Raw genomic sequence first — 23138 nt, forward strand, 5'->3', positions numbered from 1 at the left:
GAGTGTTCTAGTGTTTGAGCAGAGGGAGAAAAAGTTCCCTTTGTCAGCATCAGGGGTTGGGAGGATTTTTCTCCCGCAGGGAACGAAAGGCTAGGCTGCTTTTACTGCAGCTCTGTAAGATCAAGCAGCCCTTTTTGAGTAGGCTGTGCACCCACAGTCCATTCCATCGTGAACCGCTGGACAACACAGAGGTCGGCAAGCGTCAAGCATTTATGGGCCCGATCTGGTAGTTTCAAATGTGTGCAAATTTCTGCAGACGAGGCAGGCACAGGATCTTATCTCGCCTGCTTTGATTTTAGCTAGTACTGTGGATGCAATAAAGCAGCTAACCTTGGCGATCTTTTTGTCTCTGTGGGAAGCGGCAGTTCATTCTATGGGGAAAGATACCGCGCCCCAGTTTGTCTCCTAGCCAGCTCTCTCAGACTTGAGGTCTGGGGTAGGCCGCTAGGCTGGCTCAGTTCAAGGCCTTGAATCGGTCCCTGCAAAATGAACTACCCTTACAGAGAAGCTTTCATCCAGACACTGCCAGCCGCTAAAGTTTCGGCAGAAACAATTAGTAATAGAGTTCTGTCTCGGCTCTTTAAAGACTGTAATCTACACAGCTTGAATGCACAGCGAGGCATCCAAAAAACAGGACAAAACAAAATTGCTCTTTTTGGTCAAAGAAACAGAAATAAGTTACATTTCAACACAGGAAATAATTAATAGATACGGGTTCACAATTAAAACAGGTGATATAAAAAAGAACCCCCACGCTAAAAAAAAAAATAGGGTTTTGGTACAGACTCAACACAGATTATTTTTTGTAATTGCTTCTGAATCACATCGGCATCTATGGAACGCATCTCAGCCCTTGGCTTTGCAAATCACAACAATAAAGTCACAAAGGCAGGAGTGACAGCTGTGTGAGGTAAAGTGCTTGCTGCGTACTTCTGACACCACATGACTAAGTAAAAGCTATTCATCACACTGGTGGGGGAACAAACTCGTGGGAATATTGTGCAACGGCTTGTGTCCCTGCTATCGGCCACCTCTGTAGTGCAGATAAGGGTTGAAAAGCCAGGGAGGCAGGGCAGATGTGCAAAGGATGCCTTCCAAACCTTTATACGAGCATGTTGAGGTATTCTTCAGCCGTGATTGTATCCAGTACCTGGCATGCATCCTTCCCAATGGAATTTTTCCGGTTTCAAAGCAAAGTGTCTGAGACAGGTTTCCACTAGCTGCATTGCAAGGAATGGAGTGCACGTTCCCTCGCAAGGTAATTGCTGAGATAGAGTAGAATCGGCGTCTGGTGGTAGTAAGAGAAGTAGGACCAGGAAGAGGACTCCAAATGGACTCCCTCACTCTCAGGCAAAGAGCTTACCACCACGTGATCTTGAATTCATAGATGGGACGCTTGCAGTAGTAATGGTTGATCAGATGTTTGTCGCATACCCCGATGCACTGGTGGTCCACGGTGATGCCCCGGCTAGAGAGGTCTGTCACAATGCAATGGAGGAGATCGTAGACGTCTGCTACGGCTTCCCAAGGTCCGAACGACACGTCCACTTCGCAGTGGTGTTCAAAGAGTTTGGCCTCACCCTCGCTCCTCTCGAAGCGCAAGGAGTTGAACAGCGGGCACTCATATGGTGTGATGGGCATTTCTTCCTTGAAGACGCAGATCTTCAGCTTGGCAAACCGGGCCTTTCTCTGCATGGCCCTCAGTTTTGCAATCTCAACGATCCGCTCCAAGTGATCTGTGGAGCAAAGAGAAGCAACCTGTGAAACTACAGGAGAATGCCTTGAGCGAGAATGAACAAATTATTCACTACAGAATGTATGAAGCTGCCTTATAACAAATTAAAAACTTTTGGCCCACCTTGCTCAATATTATTTCCTCTGAATGGCAACAGCTTTCTACACTCTCAGAAAATAAAGCTTATTCCCAGCACCTGCTCCCTGCAGTCTGTTACCTGGAGATACAGGGGATTCAACTGGAATATTCTGCATACAAGGCACCTACTTTACCACTGAGCTACAGACCTTTCCCTAACCAAAAATCTTCCCCATGTGAAGTCAGACCATTGGCACATCTAGCTTCTCAATTTATTTATTTATTGGCAGTGGCTCTCCAGGGTCCTTTCCAGCACCTGATAAATTGGGGACTTCTGCATGCAAATCCCATGCCCACCCCACACATATAGCAAGCAACCAATGTAATAATATGAAGCTGCCTAATGTCAAGTTAGACCTCTGATGTACCTAACTTAGCAACATCTCTTTTGACTGGCAGCAGCTCATCACGATCCAGACACACTAAAGTCTTTCCCAAGAGATTCCATGTACTGTACCTGTTTGAATTCTGTTTGAATTCTGCTAACAGTGGTGTTCTTCTGTAGCTCCAGTTTGTTTTAAAGGGGCTTATGCAAGTGAGCTCCCCCACTGATTGTGTCCCAGGTTACACAGTACATATGCTGGGGGCAGAGCACTGTGGAATTTTTCACACTGGGCTCCAAACTGCAGGGTCAGCCACAAGCGTAGAAGGGGTATGGATAGGCCCATAGCGACAGTGAGGCTTTGGGGGGCTCTACCCCTTTCTTAAAGGCACAGCCCCACAAGAATCTATCCTGTAAATGCTTTCGTCAATCATTTTTAAACACTCCTTTAAGCAGAGTGGGGCTGTGCACTGAGCAAGGGGTTGGAGTAGGTGACCTCTAGGATCCTTTCTAATTATGTGTCAAGAAACTGGTCTCCTTTAAGAGAGTTTTTCTGCCTAAGTGTTAGCTTTCTTGACTATAGAAGTCATCACCCCCACCTGCCGGCTTGTGATCAGATTTGTTGCTTAGGCTGGCAGAAGTGATTAACTTGCAGCAGCTGAGAAGTGGTTGACAGCTTGCAATTTAGAGATCTAGCCTGGCAACAGCTTTCTGTTGGCTAAATGGTTTTTCCTTCTGCATGGAGAACTTCAGCCCCACCAGAAAAAAAATTGCCCCACAAGCCACAAAATCCTGGCTACGGCCTGGGTACCAATAAATTCTTAAGTATTTATCTCCCAGATTGCTTCAATTTTTCCTCCTACCATTGTGTGAAGAATGTCATCTTGTACCTTTTGAGGCAATGAATCATTGGATGACTCCCTTAGCAGATGGGCAACAGCTTAGCAGCAGAAGATTCTAACTCCGGTCCCTAATGGCATCTGCAGTCAAAGAATCTCAGGTGTTGGGGGAACCATTCTCTGCCCAAGCCCCTAGAGAACTGCTGCCAGTCAAAGCAGGCAAGACTAGCAGGGCCAAAAATCTGATTCAGTACAAAGCAGCTTCATCTGTTCACAATCTGCAAAGAATTGTGCTACATGCAGGCACACTGCACAGTGACTGGCTACACTTTCTACTGCAGCCCATTCTTCTGCAGAGCTTTCAAATGATTTCCTTTTTAGAAAAACCCTTCCCGTTTTCAAGTCAGCTCCCGATTTTATGTGTGACCTGCCATGAGACAACCATGCCATCGCTGCTCTCGATTTACCTTTGTAATAGGGCATTAAGCCCAAGAAAGCCTGCCGGACTTTCTCTCCTTTAAGGGGCTGGAGCTCTTCTAGGCTTTCTAGCAATGGTCCTATTGAATAATACTGAGCTTCCTTGTAAACTGACCTCACTCGCTCTTGTGGAGGCAAGTCACCGGACCGCAGGAAGTTAAGCACGTCTCTGGAAATAAAAGAAAAGGGGTAGTAGTAGATCATTGCTACGCTCTTTCTCCTTTTGTGGTGTGACAGGCAAGGTACTTCAGGTGTAAAAAGACACACGAGATCGAGGATTGCTTCCTTTTAAGTGAGCCTGCCTGGCAGCTAAGGTCTTCTGCAGAAGCCACTCTCCTCATGCCTCCCTGACCTCCAAGCTGGTCACCAGGAAAAGGGCCTTCCCTGCTGCAGCAGCACTTCAGTACTGGGAAGCAGGACTGTGGCTCAGTGGAAGAGCCTCTGCTTGCACTGCAGAACATGCAGAAGTTCCCAGGTTCAATCCCCAGCATTTCCAGTTAAAAGGACCAGGCAGTAGGCGATGTGAAAGACCTCTGCCTGAGACCCTGGAGAGCCACTGCCAGTCTGAGTAGACAATACTGACCTTGATGGAGCGACAGTCTAATTCAGTATAAGGCAGTTTCATGTGTGTTCAGCTAGGAGACTCCCTCCACACAGCTGACTACCTGGCTTTTGTGGCTTGAGGCACCAGGTAAACATTTTTCTTTCTGCTCAGGTTTTTGTGTTATGGCGGGGAAGTGGGGGACTTGACGATTGTTGGACGTGGTCCAACAAGTTGTGCCTTAGTCAGTTTTCTCTTTGCATTGTTTCCTAATTCCTGTCATCTTAGTCCTATTGCATTGTTCACGGATGCCGTATACTCTCTTGACTGAACTGTTTCTATGTGAGAAAGATGGGCTATAAGATGAGGAAACTAAGTACTAGCACTTTACTATATTACTATATTTACGGTTCTTAAGAACTGTTATTGTATTAACAGATGTTATACTTTTATACTATACTGTTGGAATTTTATTGTAAACCGCCCTGAGCCGGCCTCAGCTGGGAGGGCAGGATTAAAACCTAATCCGTCAATCAATAAATAAATATGAGGTGGATTGGCCAGTGTGCCAGCCAGCATCCGTGAGGTCAAATAACCGTTGCTGTGATCGTAACTACTTAATTATGATCCTTCCTTCCTGTTTATACGTTTAATTGGTTATGCGTTTAATTGTTGTTTTTATAATATGTGGTTTTAAACGTTTGTTTTGCCGGTCATGTTCCCTGCCCCGGCGACCTCTACACTGGGTGCAAAACAAACAAACTACTGAATTTGATTTTTATTATTTATACATTTTGTAAACTGCCTTAGAAGTCTTGAGCATGCTAGCTGAATATCCATCTTTTACACATCTTCAGTCCAATCCTAAACATAGTTACCCCGTTACAAGCCTGCTGACATCAACGGACTCAGACAGCTCTGCTTAGAGCTGTAGTGTTAAATACACCTGCAATGTTAAGTCAATCATTTAAATGTATCAGTTTTGATGAACAAAAAAGGTGTCCCCAATTAATGGGGAAGTGGGGTGGGGGTTACAAATAAATATTACAAATACGCATATTTTTAAACACTTTTATAAAACCTGCAGCTGCTAAGCAACATCTTAAGAAGAAGCGTTTCCCCTGTTCTCTCACCCAGGATGGAATACCCCTGTTACATTTCCATCCTGAAGTTCCTCCAAAGAGCTCAAGGTGGCGTACTTGGTTCTCCTCTCTTCCATTTCCTCTTGCAGGGTAATACCTGCAATGACACAGCTACGCATCTTTTGTTTTTTTAGAAAAGGGGGCATAACACTTTTTTGCATTGGAATAAAACGACTGTCCAGTGGCACCCTGAAGACTAACTTTGTGACAGTTTCCATGGGTCACAGATGACTTCTTCAGCTTCGTTTCTAGCTGCTGCTACTGCTGCAGACTAACACGGTGACCCATCTGGAATCTTCATTTCTGTTTCAGAAGCATTGTTTCTACTGATATGCAAGTGTCATTCATTAACTGACACTCACGTGAACAGTCAAGTAAGACGTCTCGGATCAGGTGACAGCCCTAAGAAGTATGTCAAAGGTCCAGGGGTCAATCTCTGATGAAACGTCCCCCAGTGAGATGAAAGAGAGCCAGCCCAGCTGCCCAAACAGCCCAAGAAGCTTCTTCTCCGCGTATGGGAGCAAAGGATCTTGGGCCAGCCTTAAAGAGAAGAGCGAGATTCAAGTTCAGCAGCACCTCAGATGCCAGCGAGCTAGGGGAACTCATTAGCATAACTCATTAGCATATGCCACACCCCCTGACATCACCGGAAGTGTGTCATAAGGCCACACCCCCTGACATCACTGGAAGTGTGTCATAAGGCCACACACCCTGCCCCCAACGGTCCTGGCCGCCACTGGCGGCCTTGCAGCTCCACTGCCGAGCCCCATGAGGGGCCCGGCAGTGGACCTGAAAGGCCGGTGGGAGTGCAAGGAAGCCCCGCGAAGGCCCTCCCTGGCCCCAGGCAGGCAGGGGTGGGGATAGGCAAGGAGGAAGCAACTTACCCTCCCTCTTCTCCTGCCTCCCCCTGGCTGAATGAGGGCCAGAAGCGGGGCGGCCGGAAGCAGGGGGTGGGGCTTCGTCATGTGCCCCGCCCCCCGTACCTCACCCGGGGGAACTGCGATGCCCTGCGATCCCCCCCGAAATGACCTCTGGTTCAGCTTGATTATGGTAGGGGAGAAATGCTCGGGGGCAGAAAATTCGCATCTGTTGCAATTTAATTTCAGAGGGCAGCTGCGTGGGTCTGCAGTAGAACGGCTCGATTCAAGTCCAGGAGCACCTTAGAAACCAGCTAGACTTTCAGGGTAGTCGCTTTCGAGAGTCAAAGCTCCCTTCGTCAGATAAGCAAGAGAAGAATTCTGTGTCCTTATTCAGCCTTGGGGGAGGGTGTGTGTGTCCATTTGTTCTGAATATGTGAATGGACTCAAGGGCAGCAATTTCATACTGTAATTTTCTCTTGAGGTTTCTCTGCCACTCCTAGGTCAGCAACCGAATGTGCTGGATGATTAAGATGTTCTCCCGCCGGTTTTTGTGTGTGGTGGTTTCAGAGGTCAGATTCATGCCTCGAGGGAACGGGATTCGTTTAATGTTTGCTTCAGAGCTTTCTGCTTTAAAATTAGAACTAAAAAGGGCAGACGGGCCAAGGTCTGTTTGGAGCGCTGACTTGGCAGGACTACAGCTGTACACATTTATTCCAACAGGAAGGTGAGCGCTTAAAGCTGATGAGGCACCCTTGAAGATCCTGTTTCCAAGGCCAAAGGCAGCCAAGTCATTTTGACTAATCAATCCTATTAGCGGCCACATGCTGCATAAACAAAGAAGATCTGCTACTCGCCTCTTGACCCCTTCTGGTGCTCAAAGTCAGAGCCCGATGGAGAAAAACCCAAATGGCACCCGGCTCCTCTCACTAATGTGGGGCACAATCCACCAGGATGTTCCCAACCAGGGTGCTCTCAGGCACCTCCTTCCCAGTGGACTGTGCCCCGTGGGTCACCTGTGTGTCTCCCACCCAGGTGGCTCTCAAAATCCACCACCTGGGGTAGCTGCTCACACTGCCTCATCCAGCGCTACATGAACACAACAAAACTGAGTTTGATTCACTGACATTGTGGACAAGCACTTCAATTAAAACCATACATAGTGTGATGTTGGTTGGCAGAATCAGGGAGCTCGAAAAGGTCGAATAAAAGCTTGTCTTCCCAAAAGCTTTCACCAAGATCTTCTGGCAGTCTGGAGAACAGCTGTCCAGAGGCTACTGGCTAGGATTTTATGGCAATTTGTGTTCCTGTGGTCCCCAGAAAATGTATTGGCTTCATTTATACCACACTTTTCTCCCCAGCAGGAACCCAGAGTGCCTTCCAACATTCTCCATGTAATCCACATAACAACCCTATGATGTAAGTCATGCTGAGAGACTATGACTGATGCCTGGTCACCCAGTAAGCTTCCTTGGCAGTGTTGGGATTCAGGAAATCACTCTACCTCCAATATGCAAAACGATCTATATTGCTCACGTGTGCTTGGTACAAACATGCAGCGGACACATACCCAAAGAATGTTCCGTCCCGGTCGATAAAATATCTGCCTTCGGCATCTGTCGGGATATAATGCCGGCCGCTAAACATGGCCGACAGCATGGTGTCTTCGTATCGCCTCAGTGTCGACAGCCTGGTGGTGAACGGCATGCCTCCTACGTTCAGGGGAACCACTTCAGGGAACTAGAAAGAACAACCATGATAAACTCTTCAAAACTGCCTTGGCAGATGACCTTATGAAGCGGGCAAGGGGCCAAGATGAAGAGGACAAGGAGTCGGGGAAGGATACCCAGGTAGGGCAAGAGAAGTCAAGAGATCAGTCACACAGGTGATCACTTGCCACAGACTTTGGGAAGGCTTAGTCGATTGGGGTATTAACAAAAGATAAAAGGCCTGCAAAGCTTGCATCCCAATCGAACGCAGCCCACCAGGGCCTCAATGAACCTCCCGTTTCTGCGACCCTGAGGGTCACAATACACGGCAAGCGGGCAGAAACAGGCTCACGTGAACATAAGTTACACAGGTCGAGAGTGCTTTGCCACTCCACCCAGTGTTCTAAATAACCAGATTAACAAGCTGAGGCTCTGAGAGGAATTACAAGGGCCTCAGGAGCCCCATCTCCCCTCTCAAAATCTCCTTCTCAAGAATGTTCTAAGCTCACAGGGGCTGGAGCAGGGCTATTTCTCCCCTTCCCCTTTTTCCCCCTTTATTCTGCTAATAACCCTCCTTTGTGGAGTATGCACAGTTGAGGTTCTCTTTAGTTTTTCTGCAGGTTAATTCACAACGCCATGTTTTTCTGCATACCTGCAGGGTCCCTCGAGTAGGGAGTGACCCGTACCTTGCTTATGCATGGCTCATTTTTGCTGCTTTCATCATCTGTATGGGAGCCCACCACTTCAGAATTAGTTCGAGGTGACATTTCAAGTATACAACCAGCTCCAGAGAGTGCTAACTTACAGGGAATGATCTGACCTGATCCTGGAAAGCCCTGTCCTGCCAGAACCCTAAAAAATATGAACCGTATAGTAGCAACCAAAGTGGCAATAGCCTCTAAATGGAAAGACAAAACTGTTCTGTCAACATCATTATGGTTTGCTAAAATCTGGGACTGTTATATTATGAGGGAAATATCAGATCAGATTACACAGTCAGAGACAAAAAATTATCAATCCAAATTTCCCAGTCATAGATTATATGGCAAAACACGAAGCAATACTTAATCGTACAAGTCCATTTGACTTACTATTTTTATAAACCCCTTGACTGTGTTAGTTTACTTAATTAAATACTGCTAGATAGCTAATAGAGGTTTCTTTCTACATTTTTGCTGGGCAACCCCTCATAGAATATCACAAGTTACATTGTTTATATCCCATCCTCTCCACCAGAGCAGGCTCAGGGTGGCTATAACATATTAGCTATGTTTGTTGGTAAAGTAAGGTATGTTCTATTTAGGTTTGATATACAGCAGATTTTATCATGGTTTCCATTATGTACTATTATCATAATTCTTCTTGTTAATGTTTTGATATGTTGTTTACAATAAACATTACAAATCTGGGGGGGGGGAATATGAAGCATAAACACGAGATAAAAGTGGGATAACTTCTTTTATGTGCTAATTATGTGGGCCTCTAACCTACCCCATCCTTCAGCTTTGTAACGTGTAACGTCAAAAGACAAGCAACAAGGGACCCAAATTTAAAAGGGGGAGGAATCACTGTGTGGCTTTCCCCTGGTCCCACCAAGTCAAGCAGGACCGAAAAGTCTTGCATCACTTGCAGGAGAGTCTGGGAATCCTTCAGGGGGAAGGACTTTTGCCGACTAGGGACAATCCCCTTGCAAATGTCCACATTCAAGCTCAGATGAAACCATCACAAGGACGTTTTTCAGCCAATCTGTGAGACTGCAATGGGAAAGGATCAATCGATGCTAAAAAAGAACCACCAACCTGCTGTGGAAGAAGGGGCAGGGAGTGCTCCGCCTGGGTGGCTGTCGGGGTGGCCGGCTCTTGGAAATCGTCTTCCGCATCCGAGGTAGACATGGCATCGCCCGGGCGTCCACTCGCTTTGTTCTGCCCCGTGACTACAACCATCCCTCTGGCTCGCGTAACCAGGTCTGCTGGGCAGGCAGCCGTGGCAATGCTGGGGTAAACAGACAGCCCATGGTCACCTGGGTGCCTTACTAAAAGCAAGCCAGCGCAGGGCAGCAGGCAGAGAGAGATGCTTGGCTCGCTTCGCATCAATTGTTTACGAGTGTCATCGTTATTCTCGGGAAGTGAGTCACAACGAGGACGGGACACAAGTTGGAAGGGATCCAAGTTTTACACGGCAGCCCCGGGAAGCCTCCCTGTCAGGTTTCACAGCCAGAGAATCCCTCGCGGAGCCAGTTTTCATTGGCTGCCTGTCTGGCTCAATCTGCTTTCAGCAGCAGGGCTGTCATTTGCTCACTAAATTCCCACCCACAGTTGGCTGGGAGGGAAGGAAGACACCTGCTACTGAGCAGCCATTTGGCGGTTCTCCAGCCTGTCATAAAAGCTGACCATTGACGGGTCAGCTGCTCTTTGGCCACTCCTCTGCTTGGGCATTCCTAACATCACACTGCCACCCAAGTTGTTTCAAAACAGACAAAAGGAAGTGCCTCTTTGCCGATCTGTAGCCATTCACAGAATTCAGAAAGCATTATCGACAATGCTTAAAATACATAATGGAATACATAATGTATTTCCAATACATAATGGAAAGTATTACGGATAAACATAATAGAAATAATAGAAACCCCAATAATTCCAACTTTAATGCAAAATGGTACCCTATCATGGATGCCCTGGCAAAAGAAAAGTTTATCTCTCCTATATGGGAGGACTATACCAAATGGATTTAAACTTGAAGGTTACTTTGTATTCCACTAGTTATCAAAAATTGTTTTCAATTACTACCTTATTCTTATTTTATTGTTTCATCGTTTCAATATAATTGGATGATAAATAAGCACCAGATCCCTAACAGGATACCACATATGATATGTAAATGAGTATTAATATATAGAAGAAGGAAAGCAAAAAGGAAAAAATCATTGGAAAAGAATAGTGTAATGTTCTATAGCACTGATTAATATGAAAAATTTCAAAAACTATCTTTAAAACTTGCAGACTTCGGTTAATTCAAACCTTGTTATATTTTATTGCTTACGACTTGATTGAATACTGTTATATATTTAATGTTTATGTACTGAAAAAAATTAAGGAAGCAGAATGTTATATATCTTGTTTGTAATATATTGCTTCATGCCAATAAAAAAAAAAATGTGGAAAAAAAAAAAAAAAGACTAATAGGAAATGTACTTATGGGACAAAACTGCCAGCTACGTAGGTGTCAAGCATTCAGAATCAGATTTAAACAGCCAGCTTTGCTAGTCAGTGGCAACGGTCAAGAAAGGACGGGTGGGGGAGAATCAAAACATAAGGTTTGTTTAACCTGGGTACAGCTGTGCATGCAGAGGTTGCTGGAGCCGCTGTTTCCAATCATTTCGCTTCTTGGTCACCCCGAGACATTTCAGCACACAACAGAGCACAGCATCAGCCTTGTGAACAGCTAGCTCCACAATAAGGTGTCTACATAAACATTTAAAATGAAAATAAGTCTGCTTTTAGTAGGATTTGCCCCCATCACCAGTGTTTCTCTCACACATGTACATAAACACATGAACCTGCCATATAGTGATTTAGACCACTGCCAGGCAGATGTTCTGTCACAGAGCCAGGGCCCCTCCCTCTCGATGAGGATGGCAAAAAGGCAGCACAAGAGCCCCAGCTGAAGCCCCCAAAGCTCTTTGATCTGTTTCCCAGAAAGCTTATCACATTTTAATCAAGTACATAAGAAAACATTTTGCAAGGAAATATCAATGGGGTATTTTCAAGGAGTCAGGGACAGAGATTGACCCACTTTGATGTTAAGACCTCTGTGAGATTTTTTCTAGTGCTACCTGCAAACATGAGGGTTCCAGAACTGTGAAACCATTTGCGAAGAAATGCACTTTTTCTTTAGAGATTTGGAGTGAGCAAAACCTTCACTCTGAGTTTTTACAGCTTTTTTATCTCTCTCTCTGGGCAGAGAGCAGGCAGGATGGGGGAAAGCCAGTTCAATTGCTTTCCAGACATACCTCAGCCCACCTTCATACAAATGCTAATAGATATAGCAGGAGAGATCTCCTGGGTCAAGCTCTACCCCTTCACCAAGCAGGGAACAGCGATTTGGAGGAATTAAATACTAGAGAGACTTCAGGAAGGAAATTTCTGGAAACTTCAGGAAAAACTTATCTGACCCAGCCTGACTTGGTCACTGGGTGGGGGAAAGAGAGGTGATAAAACTCAGGGGAGCAAGGAGGAAGGGCTCTTTTTGGTTGGTGTAGAGTCCATCAGAGCAGGCAGAATTCTTAACCGAGGTCTGGAGGAGGCAGCCATTGACCATGTGCTGGCCTGAGGAGCTGGAGGAAACCTTCAAGGTAAAGGTAACTCTGTAGAGATCTGTAACTTCCTAAGCTAAGGAGCCTGTCCTATATTTTAACATATGGTAGGGCATGTATAGAGAGAGGGACAGAGGAATTGCATTTTACCCATTTCTTTTGAATCCCTTGCTCAGTCTGGTGCTGTGCTGAAAGTACGCTTGTGAACATTTTCTTTTTAATAAATACTTTAAAACTTTTGATGCTCATGGTGGTTTTCTGTACCACACAGACTTCCACCGTCTTGGACACACTATTTTCAAAGGAGCGCCAGGGGGAAGGCAGTCATTTGGCAAGTGGCTGTTCCTCCAGGGGCGCCCAAGGTAGCAAACAGTCCCATGGTGACCAGGTCCTGAGCAGCAAGAGACAGAGAGGCAAGGCATCAGAACTTGGAAGGGAAGCTGGGAGTCCTGACCAGTGTTCCCTCTTAACTGAGTTAGTGTGAGCTAGCTCACAGTTTTTTAGCCTCCAGCTCACACGTTTTTTGTCTTAGCTCAGGAAGGATGGCTCCAGAGCAAACTAACTTATGCAGCAGCCAAATCATTTACTCACAACTTTAATACCAGTAGTTCACAAAGTAGAATTTTTGCTCACAAGACTCCACAGCTTAGAGGAAGCATTGGTCCTGACCCTCCCAGTGTGTGATTCCTGCAAAGGTCAGGTGGTGGCAGCGGTTTACTGGACAAAGAGAGAAAAACCTCTCCAGTGGTTGAGAGAACCTTGGAGGGCAGGGTAGAACAGGGTCTACAGGCCGCAGCAGGCCCATTCCCCCACACTATGAATTGCAGGTTGCTCCCAGGTCTTCTGAAGGGATCAACTTGTGTTGCAAAAATATACATCCAGTCCCCAGAGCTCTGGCTGGAAAATACAGGAAGTAGCCAGTGCTGCTCTACAGTTCAGAACAAATTTGATGGTGAAATTTTAAGCATTTTTTAAAATTGTACTGTTAGTTGTATGTATTATCCTGCTTTTATTGCACTGGTTTCCAATTCTGTAGTCTGCCTGGAGTCTTACAGAGGAAGACGGACTACAAATTAAGTCAAAAAAAGGAGATCCCCCTGCCGCTGCTTCATGCGAACACAGACAAAAAACCAAACACCCAGAGTTGCCTGCAAGTGGCAAAAGCTCTAACTACCACATGACAATGTACACAAAACATTTTACCCACACAATTTTTGCTATTCCTAACTTGACCGATCTAACTTAATGGGGCAAATCGTGTAATTTTGTAAACTGCTGTACTGGATTCACATTCATAAATTCTCTTGATGTCGATCATCTTGCATCCATCCCCACTGCTCTGCTTCGGACCAACCAGAATAAGCCTCACTACACATTTTGGGTAGGTTTCTTTCTATTTCCTATGATTTGAATGCACAACTGCTAAGCCTAGGTCTTCCCTGAGCCTGGCATATCCCTTTCGCTTGCTATGACAAACCAAAGTGAGCATAAGATCAATTTGCCTCATCTAATTGATCTCATTACAATGGCACAGCATCTCTCAATTTACAATTAGCTTTCTGATTAGATTACTTCCTTCGCTTTGCCCCACTGCTATTCTAACTCCCTGCATAACTATCCTCCTAGATTTCCTTAATTCTAAGAAAACAGTGATACTTGCTCCTGCCGAAACACTGAAAGTGCATTAGTGGAAGGATCTTTCTAATTTTCAATGACTAGGCAAAAATGGGGTGCAGAATGGTACAGTATAGCCGGATCTCATTAAATCGTGGAAGCTACACAGGGTTAGTACTTGGATGGGAGATCACCAAGAAAGACTCAGCAGAAGGAGGCACTGGCAAACAACCCTGTGTCTCACTTCCCTTGAAAGCCTCTTGTTGGGTTTGTCATAAGTTAGCTCTGACTTGACACACTTGGCATACAGATGTAGGCAGAAGAGACTGCCAGTGTTCTTTTCAACTGCTTTGGAAAGTGAACTGTCCCCAGCAACACTCCCCTTGCCCCTTTTCTAGGGTGTGGGACAACATTAGGCAGAAACCCTGCAGCTTCTTCTGATGCATTCAAAACTTCACAAGCTCCTTGATATGCTTTAAAATGCAACAGCAGTGCACGGGAAGGCAAAATAACTTTTTTTTTTTGCCAGCATTGATTCTGCATTGTTCTGCGGAGACTCAACTTATTTTGTCAGATTCATTTCTAGATGTTCCCAGCTGAGCACCTCTCCTCTGTATTTCCACACTTCAGCTCACAGTAGCCCTCCCTGCCAATCCAGTAGCTGGTTGTGGGGCTGGCTTCATCAGCTCTAAGGCCTGCCACAAGCCAGTCTGGACAAAGCCCAGGAGGAGAAGGTGACCTTCTTACTTAACTTGAGGTCCCACATCAGAACTCAAGGAGCTACAGGCCAACATTCTCAAAGGAGAAAACAGGAACCTCTTTCTGTCGCTGCCCACCCACAATCAGCAAGACAGGATGAGTTATAAATCAACCATTTGCTGGAAAGTTGGATGAACATATGGCAGAAACGATCCATCATCCGTCCTGTGATTCTAAATAAATCAGCACAAACAGCCTGCTGACAGCAGACTCCAAATACATCCAGGGGATATTATGATGCCAGGCAACTGCCACTGGGGCCACCTCTTCCTCCAGCCATAAGGGACATAATTCAACCTCTCCTGTCCATGGAGAGCTGAGCAGAGATCACAACACCATCCCCCTTACCCAGAGGAGTCTGGGCGCAGGTGCATCTTCACACAAATGATCAACAGGAGGAAGCCTGAGGCAAGGAACAGCTACGTCTGCACAAAAGCCCAAGTTGGGGACCACATCAAGGGTGCGCCACTGTAGCAACCAGCCCGCACCCTGGTGCATGCCACAGATAGCTGGACATCAGGTGTGCAATGATGGTGCAATGGAGCCACGCAACTTGCAGCAGGTCAAGAAGAGCCTGTGGTGTGACACCATCACTTTGCCTAAGGATTTGCAACTTCTCCCCCAGCTCCTTGTTGTAAGGTGCATGCTCCATGCAGAAGAGGCTGGAGCAAAGGTTTGGCCAGCTCCAAGGAAAGATGTTTCTCCACACGTGTCAGACAAAGTCTATTCCTCCTAACACTAGGGGTCAGTTGGAGCCAGAGCGCACAGGAGCGGTGCTCCGGGAGTGAGGAGCCTGGGGGCGGGCACATGACCAAGCCCCGTCCCCTGCTCCCAGCTAAGCGCCGGCTTGCCCGTGCGCCCCGGAGCGGCGGGGCACGCGGGCAAGCCGTGGAAGGGAAGGGGGTTCCATCTCAAGAGTGGGGTTGCCCGTGCCCCGTGCAGCCGCGCGGGGTGCAGGCAAACCATGAAAAGGAAGGGGGTTTAAACCCCCTCCCTTTCCATCTAAGGTGCCGGCTTGCCCGCGCCCCCCGCAGCTGCACGGGGCGCAGGCAAGCTGGCACCTTAGATGGAAAGGGAGGGGGTTTAAACCCCCTCCCTTTCCATCTAAGGTGCCAGCTTGCCTGCGCCCCCCGTAGCCGCACAGAGTGCAGCCAATGGAAAGGGAAGGGGTTTAAACCGCCTTCCCTTCCATCTGATGCCAGGGGGTGTAGCATATGCAAATAAGTTATGCTAATTAGTTAAACATACAATGGATGACAGGCTGCTCTCAAAGAAAAGGGCAGGATATCTTTCTCTTCCATCCCAGGTCATCTGGGCTGCAAGAAAAAAGGAGCCACAGCATGTTCCCTTTCACCTATACCAGTGGGACTCCAGCCAAAGAGAAAAATAATAGGCCTCAATTTTTAACCCTCTTTCTAGAAGCTGACAGTTTCCCTATCTAAAGGTAAAGCTTGAAAGCTAGTCAAATCCGACTCTAGGGGGCAATGCTCATCTCCGTTTCCAAGCCGAAGAGCCAGCGCAGTCCGAAGACTGCTCCGTGGTCATGTGGCTGGCATGACTAAACGCCAAGGCTCACGAAACACTGTAACCTTCCCACCAAAGTAGTACCTATTTATCTATTTGCAATTTCTTGCTTTTGAACTGTTAGGTTGACAGGAGCTGGGGCCAGAGACAGGAGCTCACTCCCTCACAGGGCACTAGGGTCTCGAACTAAGGACCTTCCAGTCTGCAGCTCAGCGTCTTAAACACTGAGCCACGACAGAGCCACTTCAAATATGTGAGTCATAGGAGGACCCAATGGAAAAACTAAGTGAAGGGTCCTATCTCCCCGTCCCCATAGCAGGGTACAGAAATACTCTGTTCCAAGGGAAGCAAAAAAGACAACAGCCCTCTTCTCCATGCCAGTGGGGCAAAGCTCCCCACCCCCCATACTGGGCAGAAGCCACACGTGGAGGGGCTTATCCACCCCTTGGTATCTTGGCACTGACCATATTAATAGCATGCACGTTGCGCCCGCAAAGGGGGCGGGGCTACACTCCGCTGTATGTAAATGAGGCACGGGCCACACCCCAAAGGGGGAAGAACTACAACCTGCGCCTTCCGTATGCAAATAAGGCACGGAGCTCCCTCGGGAAAGAGCCTGCCCTCCCCAAGATGGGGGAGGAGCTTCAAGAACGACAACCAACGGTGAGGGCGCGGGGCCAGCTCCACGCGGCCTCTCCTCAGCCTCGCCTTCGCCCTTACCTGCTTGGTTTTCTGCGTCTGTGTTTCCCCCCCTCCGCCTTGAGGAGCGAGTGCCCCTGCTCCCAGCTAAGCGCCGTCGTCCGTAGTCCGTTTCTCGCGGCCAGCCTGCCTCAGGCTCAGTCACCGACGCCCCGCCCCCACCCTGGGCGACAGCCTGCCTGCCTCTCGCGGGCTTGCGGCTCCCCACCCGCCATCCGGGTACTTTTTGTAGCTGAAGCGAAAGGGAGGGGGCGCAGAGAGGGGAGGCTTGCTCTTCCTGCGGGCCGCCATGTTGGCTCAGAAAGCACCCCTCTCGATCTCCATGGGAACCAACGTAACAGGTGCGGGAGGCAGATGGGCGGGGCTTGCCTGAGGGAAATTTCTCCCAAAGACCCACCTTGTTGTCTCAGAGAAAGAGGGAGTGCCTATAAAGAATGTTCGGTCTCTATGGTAACCAGATATCGCGCGCCCGAGAGTAGGTGGGCGCGCCTCACCTTTTCATGAAGGCTGTGCGGGCTGCTCATGTCAAAGGGCCTTGCCGGTCTCCATGGCAACGGGATGCAGGTGAGCCCTAGGCAGACCTGGACCGTTCCTAGTGATGGAGAAAGACCAGCTTCTTCCGTGTTTCCAGATCGGGTCTCGCTAGTCTCCCACTCCCCTCAGTTTACTATGACTTTAAAGTGCGTGTGCGTCCCGCATGCACACACAAGGTGGAGGGGATTATAAAGAAATAAAGCATTTAATCTAGGCAGAAGCAGAATCTTTTCCCAGCCTAGTGATGCTATGATGGAAAACAGCTTTTCCCATTCAATTTACATAGATCAATGGACAGATCCTTCCAGAAATAACAGCTCAGGGCAATTCTAAGAGGGTACAGTGGCCAGAGAGCTCCTGGACATGTAATGGTTGCACAGAAACAGCTGTCAAATTCATTGTTTTTCTCCCAAAATATGAGATACTGGAGATAAAGATGTGAGGAAGCAGTTAGTGCTCCAGTTTAGGACGTTATGCACCCCAGTTTGAGCTCAAGTTGTGTGACTCCTGTATTTTTTTATATTCCTATTCAGGACATAATTATCATATGTAATTCACTGTCATGAGATGTGGTGGTGGCCACTCAATTGGATGACTTTTACAAGAAACTAAACAAATTTGTGAAGGCTAAGTCTATCATCAACAGCTGTCTAGGATGGCTAAATAGAATCTTCATATTCAAACACTGTATGTTTCTGAATACTACATGCTGGGGATAAGCAAAACAGTGCTAGACGTTAGCTGCTGCTTGTCAGCTAGCAGTCTCTTCCTTGTTTCCTTTTCTCAGAGTTAGATTGCTTCTCAGCATGGAGGTTCAGTTTCAGCTGTCACAGGCAGGGTACTCGGGACCTAGCAAGAGAGATGCAGCTGCTGTTTCTGTCCACTCCATCATCAATCACCACACAGTCTCACCTCTTTTTATGGTACAAAGTTAAAGCAGGAAAGAAGGTGGGCAACTACATCATCTCAGGGACTGTTACGGAAACACAAGGCCCATATCTAGTAATCAGTATTGCCATTCCCCACCCCCAGTTATGCTGAGAAGTGACCAGAAAACACATCCAGATTATATCTAAATTAATGCAATCTAACATTTGCAAAACAGTACTTCATCCTGACACTAGGAGGTAGCCCTGCACTTTTGTTCCCAAAACTGCTATTTCTTTTGTGTGCTCTTTGGCCAACTATTCTCTGTGTAGACATTAGCAGTTGAACACATGGAATATTTTAAGAATACAAGAGCCCTGCTGGACCAGACCAAAGGGTTCATCGCCTGCTTCCCTCAGTAGCCACCCAGATGCCTTTGGGAAGCCCACAAGCCAAGCCATGAGAGTTTTTCTTTCCTGTTGTCCCCCAGCAACTGCTATTTCAGAGGTATACTGTTCCTGAACCTGGAGGTTCCATTTAGTCATCAGAGCCAATAACCATTGCTGGATATTTCTTCCTCCATGAATTTGTCTAACGTAACCGATGCCCATTGTTACATCTTCCTCCAGTGAATTCCTCAGCTTAGTTGTATGTTGTACGAAATGGTATGTCAGACAATTGGAACAGAGATATTGTGAATCACATCTCTATTCCCACCCTTCCTATCAGAAACTCAGAGGCTGAACACATGGTGTTATTCCCACTTTACAACATCTCTGTGAGGTAAATTAGGCTAGAAGATAGTTCTTGGTGCAAGAGTCTCATGGCTGAGGAGGGATTTAATCAGAGACTGGCAGTATTCTAAACTGGCACACTAAAGACAGAAGAAGCAACAAGTAATCCAAAGTAGACAATTGTCACTTGACAGAAATGTCCTTTATCACAAGCCTTCAGATTAGGATATCTGGTCCTCTAATAGGTACAGAGAAAAGGAAATGTCGGCAGCAATGTTCCCGCTAAGCTGTGGAGTCTTGTGAGCAAAAATTCTGCTTTGTGAGCTACTGGCATTAAAGTTGTGAGCGAGCGATTCGACTACTGCATAAATTAGTTGGCTCTGGAGCCATCCTTCCTGCGCGAAGACAAAAACGTATGAGCTGGAGGCTAAAAAAACTGAGCTAGCTCACATTAACTCAGCTTAGAGGGAACACTGGTCAGCAGATGCAGTTTCTCGAAGCTCAGTTTATCTCTGGCAGCATGGAGAAGATCTAAGAGCCCAGTAATCCAGAGCGATTCAGGTACAGCACTGCGTCACAGAGGATCTCAAGGATCGGCATGGTAGGGCATCTCCCAACTCCCAGAGCTCAGTACTATGGGTGGTTGTTGTTATTCAGCCGCACAATCAAGTCCAACTCTTTGTGACCCCATGGACCACATCATGCCAGGCTCTCCTGTCTTCTGTTGTCCACCAGAGTTTGCTTAATTTCATGTTTGTTGCATTTATAACACTGTCTACCCATCTCATCCTTTGCTGTCCCTTATTTTACCTTCAATCATTCTCAGCAGCAGGGTCTTTTCCAGTGAGTGCTCCCTTCTCATTTGGTGGCCAAAGTATTTGAGCTTCAGCTTCAGTATCTGGCCTTCCAGGGAACAGTCCACTCCCCATATTCATCGTATCATTTGATTTTAGACAACATTTTGATGTTTTCATCCAGCAGTCTTAGTCACACTAAATTCCCAACTAATTGCCATCCATCACCGTGCTCATCCAAGTCATTCAGGTTAAAGACATCCACATGTAAAGCATTTATTTTGAAAAATAAAACACAAAAGACTGTTGAATTGTAAACATACAAGTCATTTCTCTGCATCTCAGAAATCATCCCTCTTTTGAAAAATAATTAAATTAATTGTTTTAAATAATTAAGAGCCAGGTCACATGTCAATAAAACTGGGGGTGAAGACCCCAGGCACAGAAATTTTTCTCCATAAAATTTTTAAAAATCAGCTGCATAGTGACTAATCTGGAGGAGTCATGAATGGGAAAATATACTGCAAAGTGTTGAGAAAACCCCAGTCACTCAGGGTTGTACGCTACAGGTCTTTGCTGGATCCAGCCCACACCTGTATTGTCTCACAGGTTACCAGTACACAGTCACCACTGTTAATATTTATCAGTGGATGAAATCCAGGGCTATGTCCACATGGAGATGATTTTCTGCATAGCTCTTATCACTGCTGCACTTGCAGCGGCAACAGAGCATCCACATGGAAGTTTCCCCCACACATCTTGCCCAAGTCTTCTGTTGCTGCTGTTTTCCTCCCTGACACCAGAGGGCTTTGAGGGCCTTTAAAAAAACTTTAAAGAGCTAGATTGTTGCAGTATATCATTAGAACCTTATAGCAATGTACTAGTTCCCAGATTTCATTTCAAAAAATCCCTAGCACGTTCAGTTGCAGAGATAAGAGAAAATGTCACTTGTACTTTCCCCCTTATAACTCCACAATGAAGAGGATGGAGACTAGCTTTTTTTAAAAAGAGAAGGGTGGAAAGTAGTACATTGTTGCAATAGAGGGTTACAATAGTATAGTAATCAAGTCCCTTTTAAAAAAAAACTTCTAGTTTAGTGGCAAAATAGCAGCCATGGGGTTTAGAGGTAAAGAAAATGGTGCCCTCATGGGCTGGACCTATGACAGCTTTAATCTTTGTGTCCAAATGGCATCCATGGTAACTTTCCAAACAGGTCATTTCAAACCAAAGTGGTGGAAAACATAAAAGCAGGATAAGTAGAGTACACAATATAATGTGAATGCTCCCCAAAACAGTACTCTGAAAGGAAGCCAAGGCAAAGCAAAACATCTGTGTAGAAACAGACCAGGCCTCCTTTCCTTATTCATCACCATCTAGTGATGACCAGTTGTGTGCTTGGCAGGGATGCGCCCAGATAAACCCACGTGTAAACAGTGTGTTTACAGCTAGATGCTTACATTTTAGGATCAATGCACTAGGGTCAAATATCTTGCAGCAAGAGCAGATCCACTTTGTGAGACTTTACACGTCTTAAGTCAGTTCTGAAAATTTTAAAAACACCGGGCGAGAGAGCCAGAAGAGTTATCCCTAGCCCAGCCAGAATGCCATCTGTCCTGACATTTTAAAAAACAGTGGTGAGCTTGGAAGGACCAGTGCTGGATTTCCAACATCACAGAAGCATGTTACTTTGGGTCAGGCAGCAATTTTTCTCCAGGCCAGTTTGACCAGGGATCCTGGAGAGGTGTTTGGGGTTTTTTGCCATCTTCTGGGCATGGAGCAGGGGTCGCTGAGGGTGTGTAGGGGGAGTATTTGTGAATTTCCTGCATTGTTCAGAGGGTTGGGCGAGATGACCCTGGAAGTCCTTTCCAAATCTATGATTCTATGATCCGCACAGGGGAGCGGCGGGAGACACTCCCCTGCAGAGTGGAGTCACCTGTCCCTGGGTATTCAAAGGCATATTGCCTCTGAACATGGAGGCTCTATTCACCCAACACTTATCCATAGGTACATCTTATATGGTTTTGTCCTCTGAACAGAGTGGCTGAGATAAGGATGTGATCTGGGAGAAACGGACACCGTCCGGGAGCTTGGAAAAAATCCCATGGTCATCCTAGGTCCCCACCCTGAGACACTGTCCTTTTCGCTTACTCCCAGGGTGAACCAGCTGCTCTCTAGGTAGGAACCGCTACCCCCAACAATTCTGAAAGAATAGTTCCTGCTAGACAGACTTATACATCTAGCACTTTGTATCTGATGCTGTTTAAAGGCTCTGGTAGTTGCTGTACCTCCCACTTCGCTATCCAGGAAGTCGCTGGTTCAAATCTCACTTATGGCACAAGCTCACTAGGCAAACCACTTGCTTCTGACTCTTTGCTCCACTGGTAATATGAAAGTTAATTATACTGGCCTCCCTTGAACTGCTGGATGTTCTGTATAAATGCTACGTATCATTCTTGTTTTATCCTTTGCATGATGTCATAGCAATAAAATGGTGTAGGCAGGATTTTAGCCAGGGTGGCATGGAGGTGTCCTTAGCTGTGGAAGTGCCCAAGTGCTTGCCTGGGCTGCAGGAGTAGGTGGGAGGGTGAGCCCCTCCCCATAAGAATTTATTCCCCTTGCAGTGGTGGTGGGGAATTAAAAAAAAAACCTAGCTCTCTACCTCCTCTGATAATTGCATGTCTCATTAACTCTTTTGTTTGAGTGGTACAGCTGAATTTGTTTTTCATTTGCCCCAATGCACAAACTATATTAAATATATACTCTTCCAAATCATTCAGACTATAAGACGTCCACATTTAAAGCATTTATTTTGAAAAATAAAATACAAAAGGTTGTTGAATTGTAAACATACAAGTCATTTCTCTGCATCTCAGAAATCATTCCGCTTTTTTAAAATAATTAAGAGCCAGGACATTTTCACATGGCAATAAAACTAGAAAGAAAAAAAACCAGGAACAGAAATCCTTCTGCATAAAATTAATAAAAAATCACCTTGGTCAAAGAAATGCAATAAACACGCAGGAGTAAGCATACTGCTGCTTCCTGGTTAATCTGCTGGATGAGTCATGAATGGAAAAAGATACTGCAAAGCATTAAGAGAGAAGACCCCAGTCACTCAGGGTTATACTACAGGTCTTTGCTGGATCCAGCCCATGCCTGTATTCTCTCACAGTTTACGGATACACAATCACCACTGTTAATGTCTATCACTGGATGGAATACAGGGCTGTGTTCACATGGAGATGATTTTCTGTGTGGCTCCTCTCACTGTTGCACTTAGAGTGGCAACGGAGCATCCACATGGATGTTTTCCCCACACTTCAGATGCCCAAGCCTTCTGCAGCTGCTATTTTCCTGTCTGCTACCAGAGGGCTTTTTAGGCCTTTAAAAAACATCAGAAAGAGCTAGATTGTTATAACATTCTAATAATCTAATAACATTCTAATGATGTAATGCAACAATGTACTAGTTCCCAGCTTTCATTTTTGTAAAAGTCCCGAACACTTTCAATTGCGGACATAAGAGAAAATGTCATTTGCAC

General features: G+C 46.3%; 1 protein-coding gene across 3 annotated transcripts; it reads right to left on the reverse strand.

Moving 5' to 3' along the window:
• Nucleotides 1-654: 654 nt before the first annotated feature.
• Nucleotides 655-16716, reverse strand: KCTD7 (potassium channel tetramerization domain containing 7). Of its 3 annotated transcripts, none has more exons than XM_015413641.1 (5): nucleotides 16690-16716; nucleotides 9560-9752; nucleotides 7622-7791; nucleotides 3502-3680; nucleotides 655-1736 (listed from the first exon to the last, which is right to left on the reverse strand). In XM_015413641.1, the coding sequence occupies exons 2-5, from the start codon at nucleotides 9701-9703 to the stop codon at nucleotides 1360-1362; spliced, it is 870 nt and encodes a 289-aa protein (XP_015269127.1). In that variant the 5' UTR covers nucleotides 9704-9752; nucleotides 16690-16716; the 3' UTR covers nucleotides 655-1359. The 3 variants fall into 3 exon arrangements, with proteins under 3 accessions (XP_015269127.1, XP_015269126.1, XP_015269125.1); XM_015413640.1 differs by lacking the exon at nucleotides 16690-16716 and adding an exon at nucleotides 11085-11153; XM_015413639.1 differs by lacking the exon at nucleotides 16690-16716 and having other exon boundaries at nucleotides 9560-9946.
• Between the last annotated feature and the right edge of the window lie 6422 nt (nucleotides 16717-23138).

The sequence above is a fragment of the Gekko japonicus genome, unplaced genomic scaffold, assembly GCF_001447785.1.
Source record: "Gekko japonicus isolate JY-2015 unplaced genomic scaffold, Gekko_japonicus_V1.1 scaffold452, whole genome shotgun sequence".
In the NCBI taxonomy this organism is placed as follows: Eukaryota; Metazoa; Chordata; class Lepidosauria; order Squamata; family Gekkonidae; genus Gekko; species Gekko japonicus.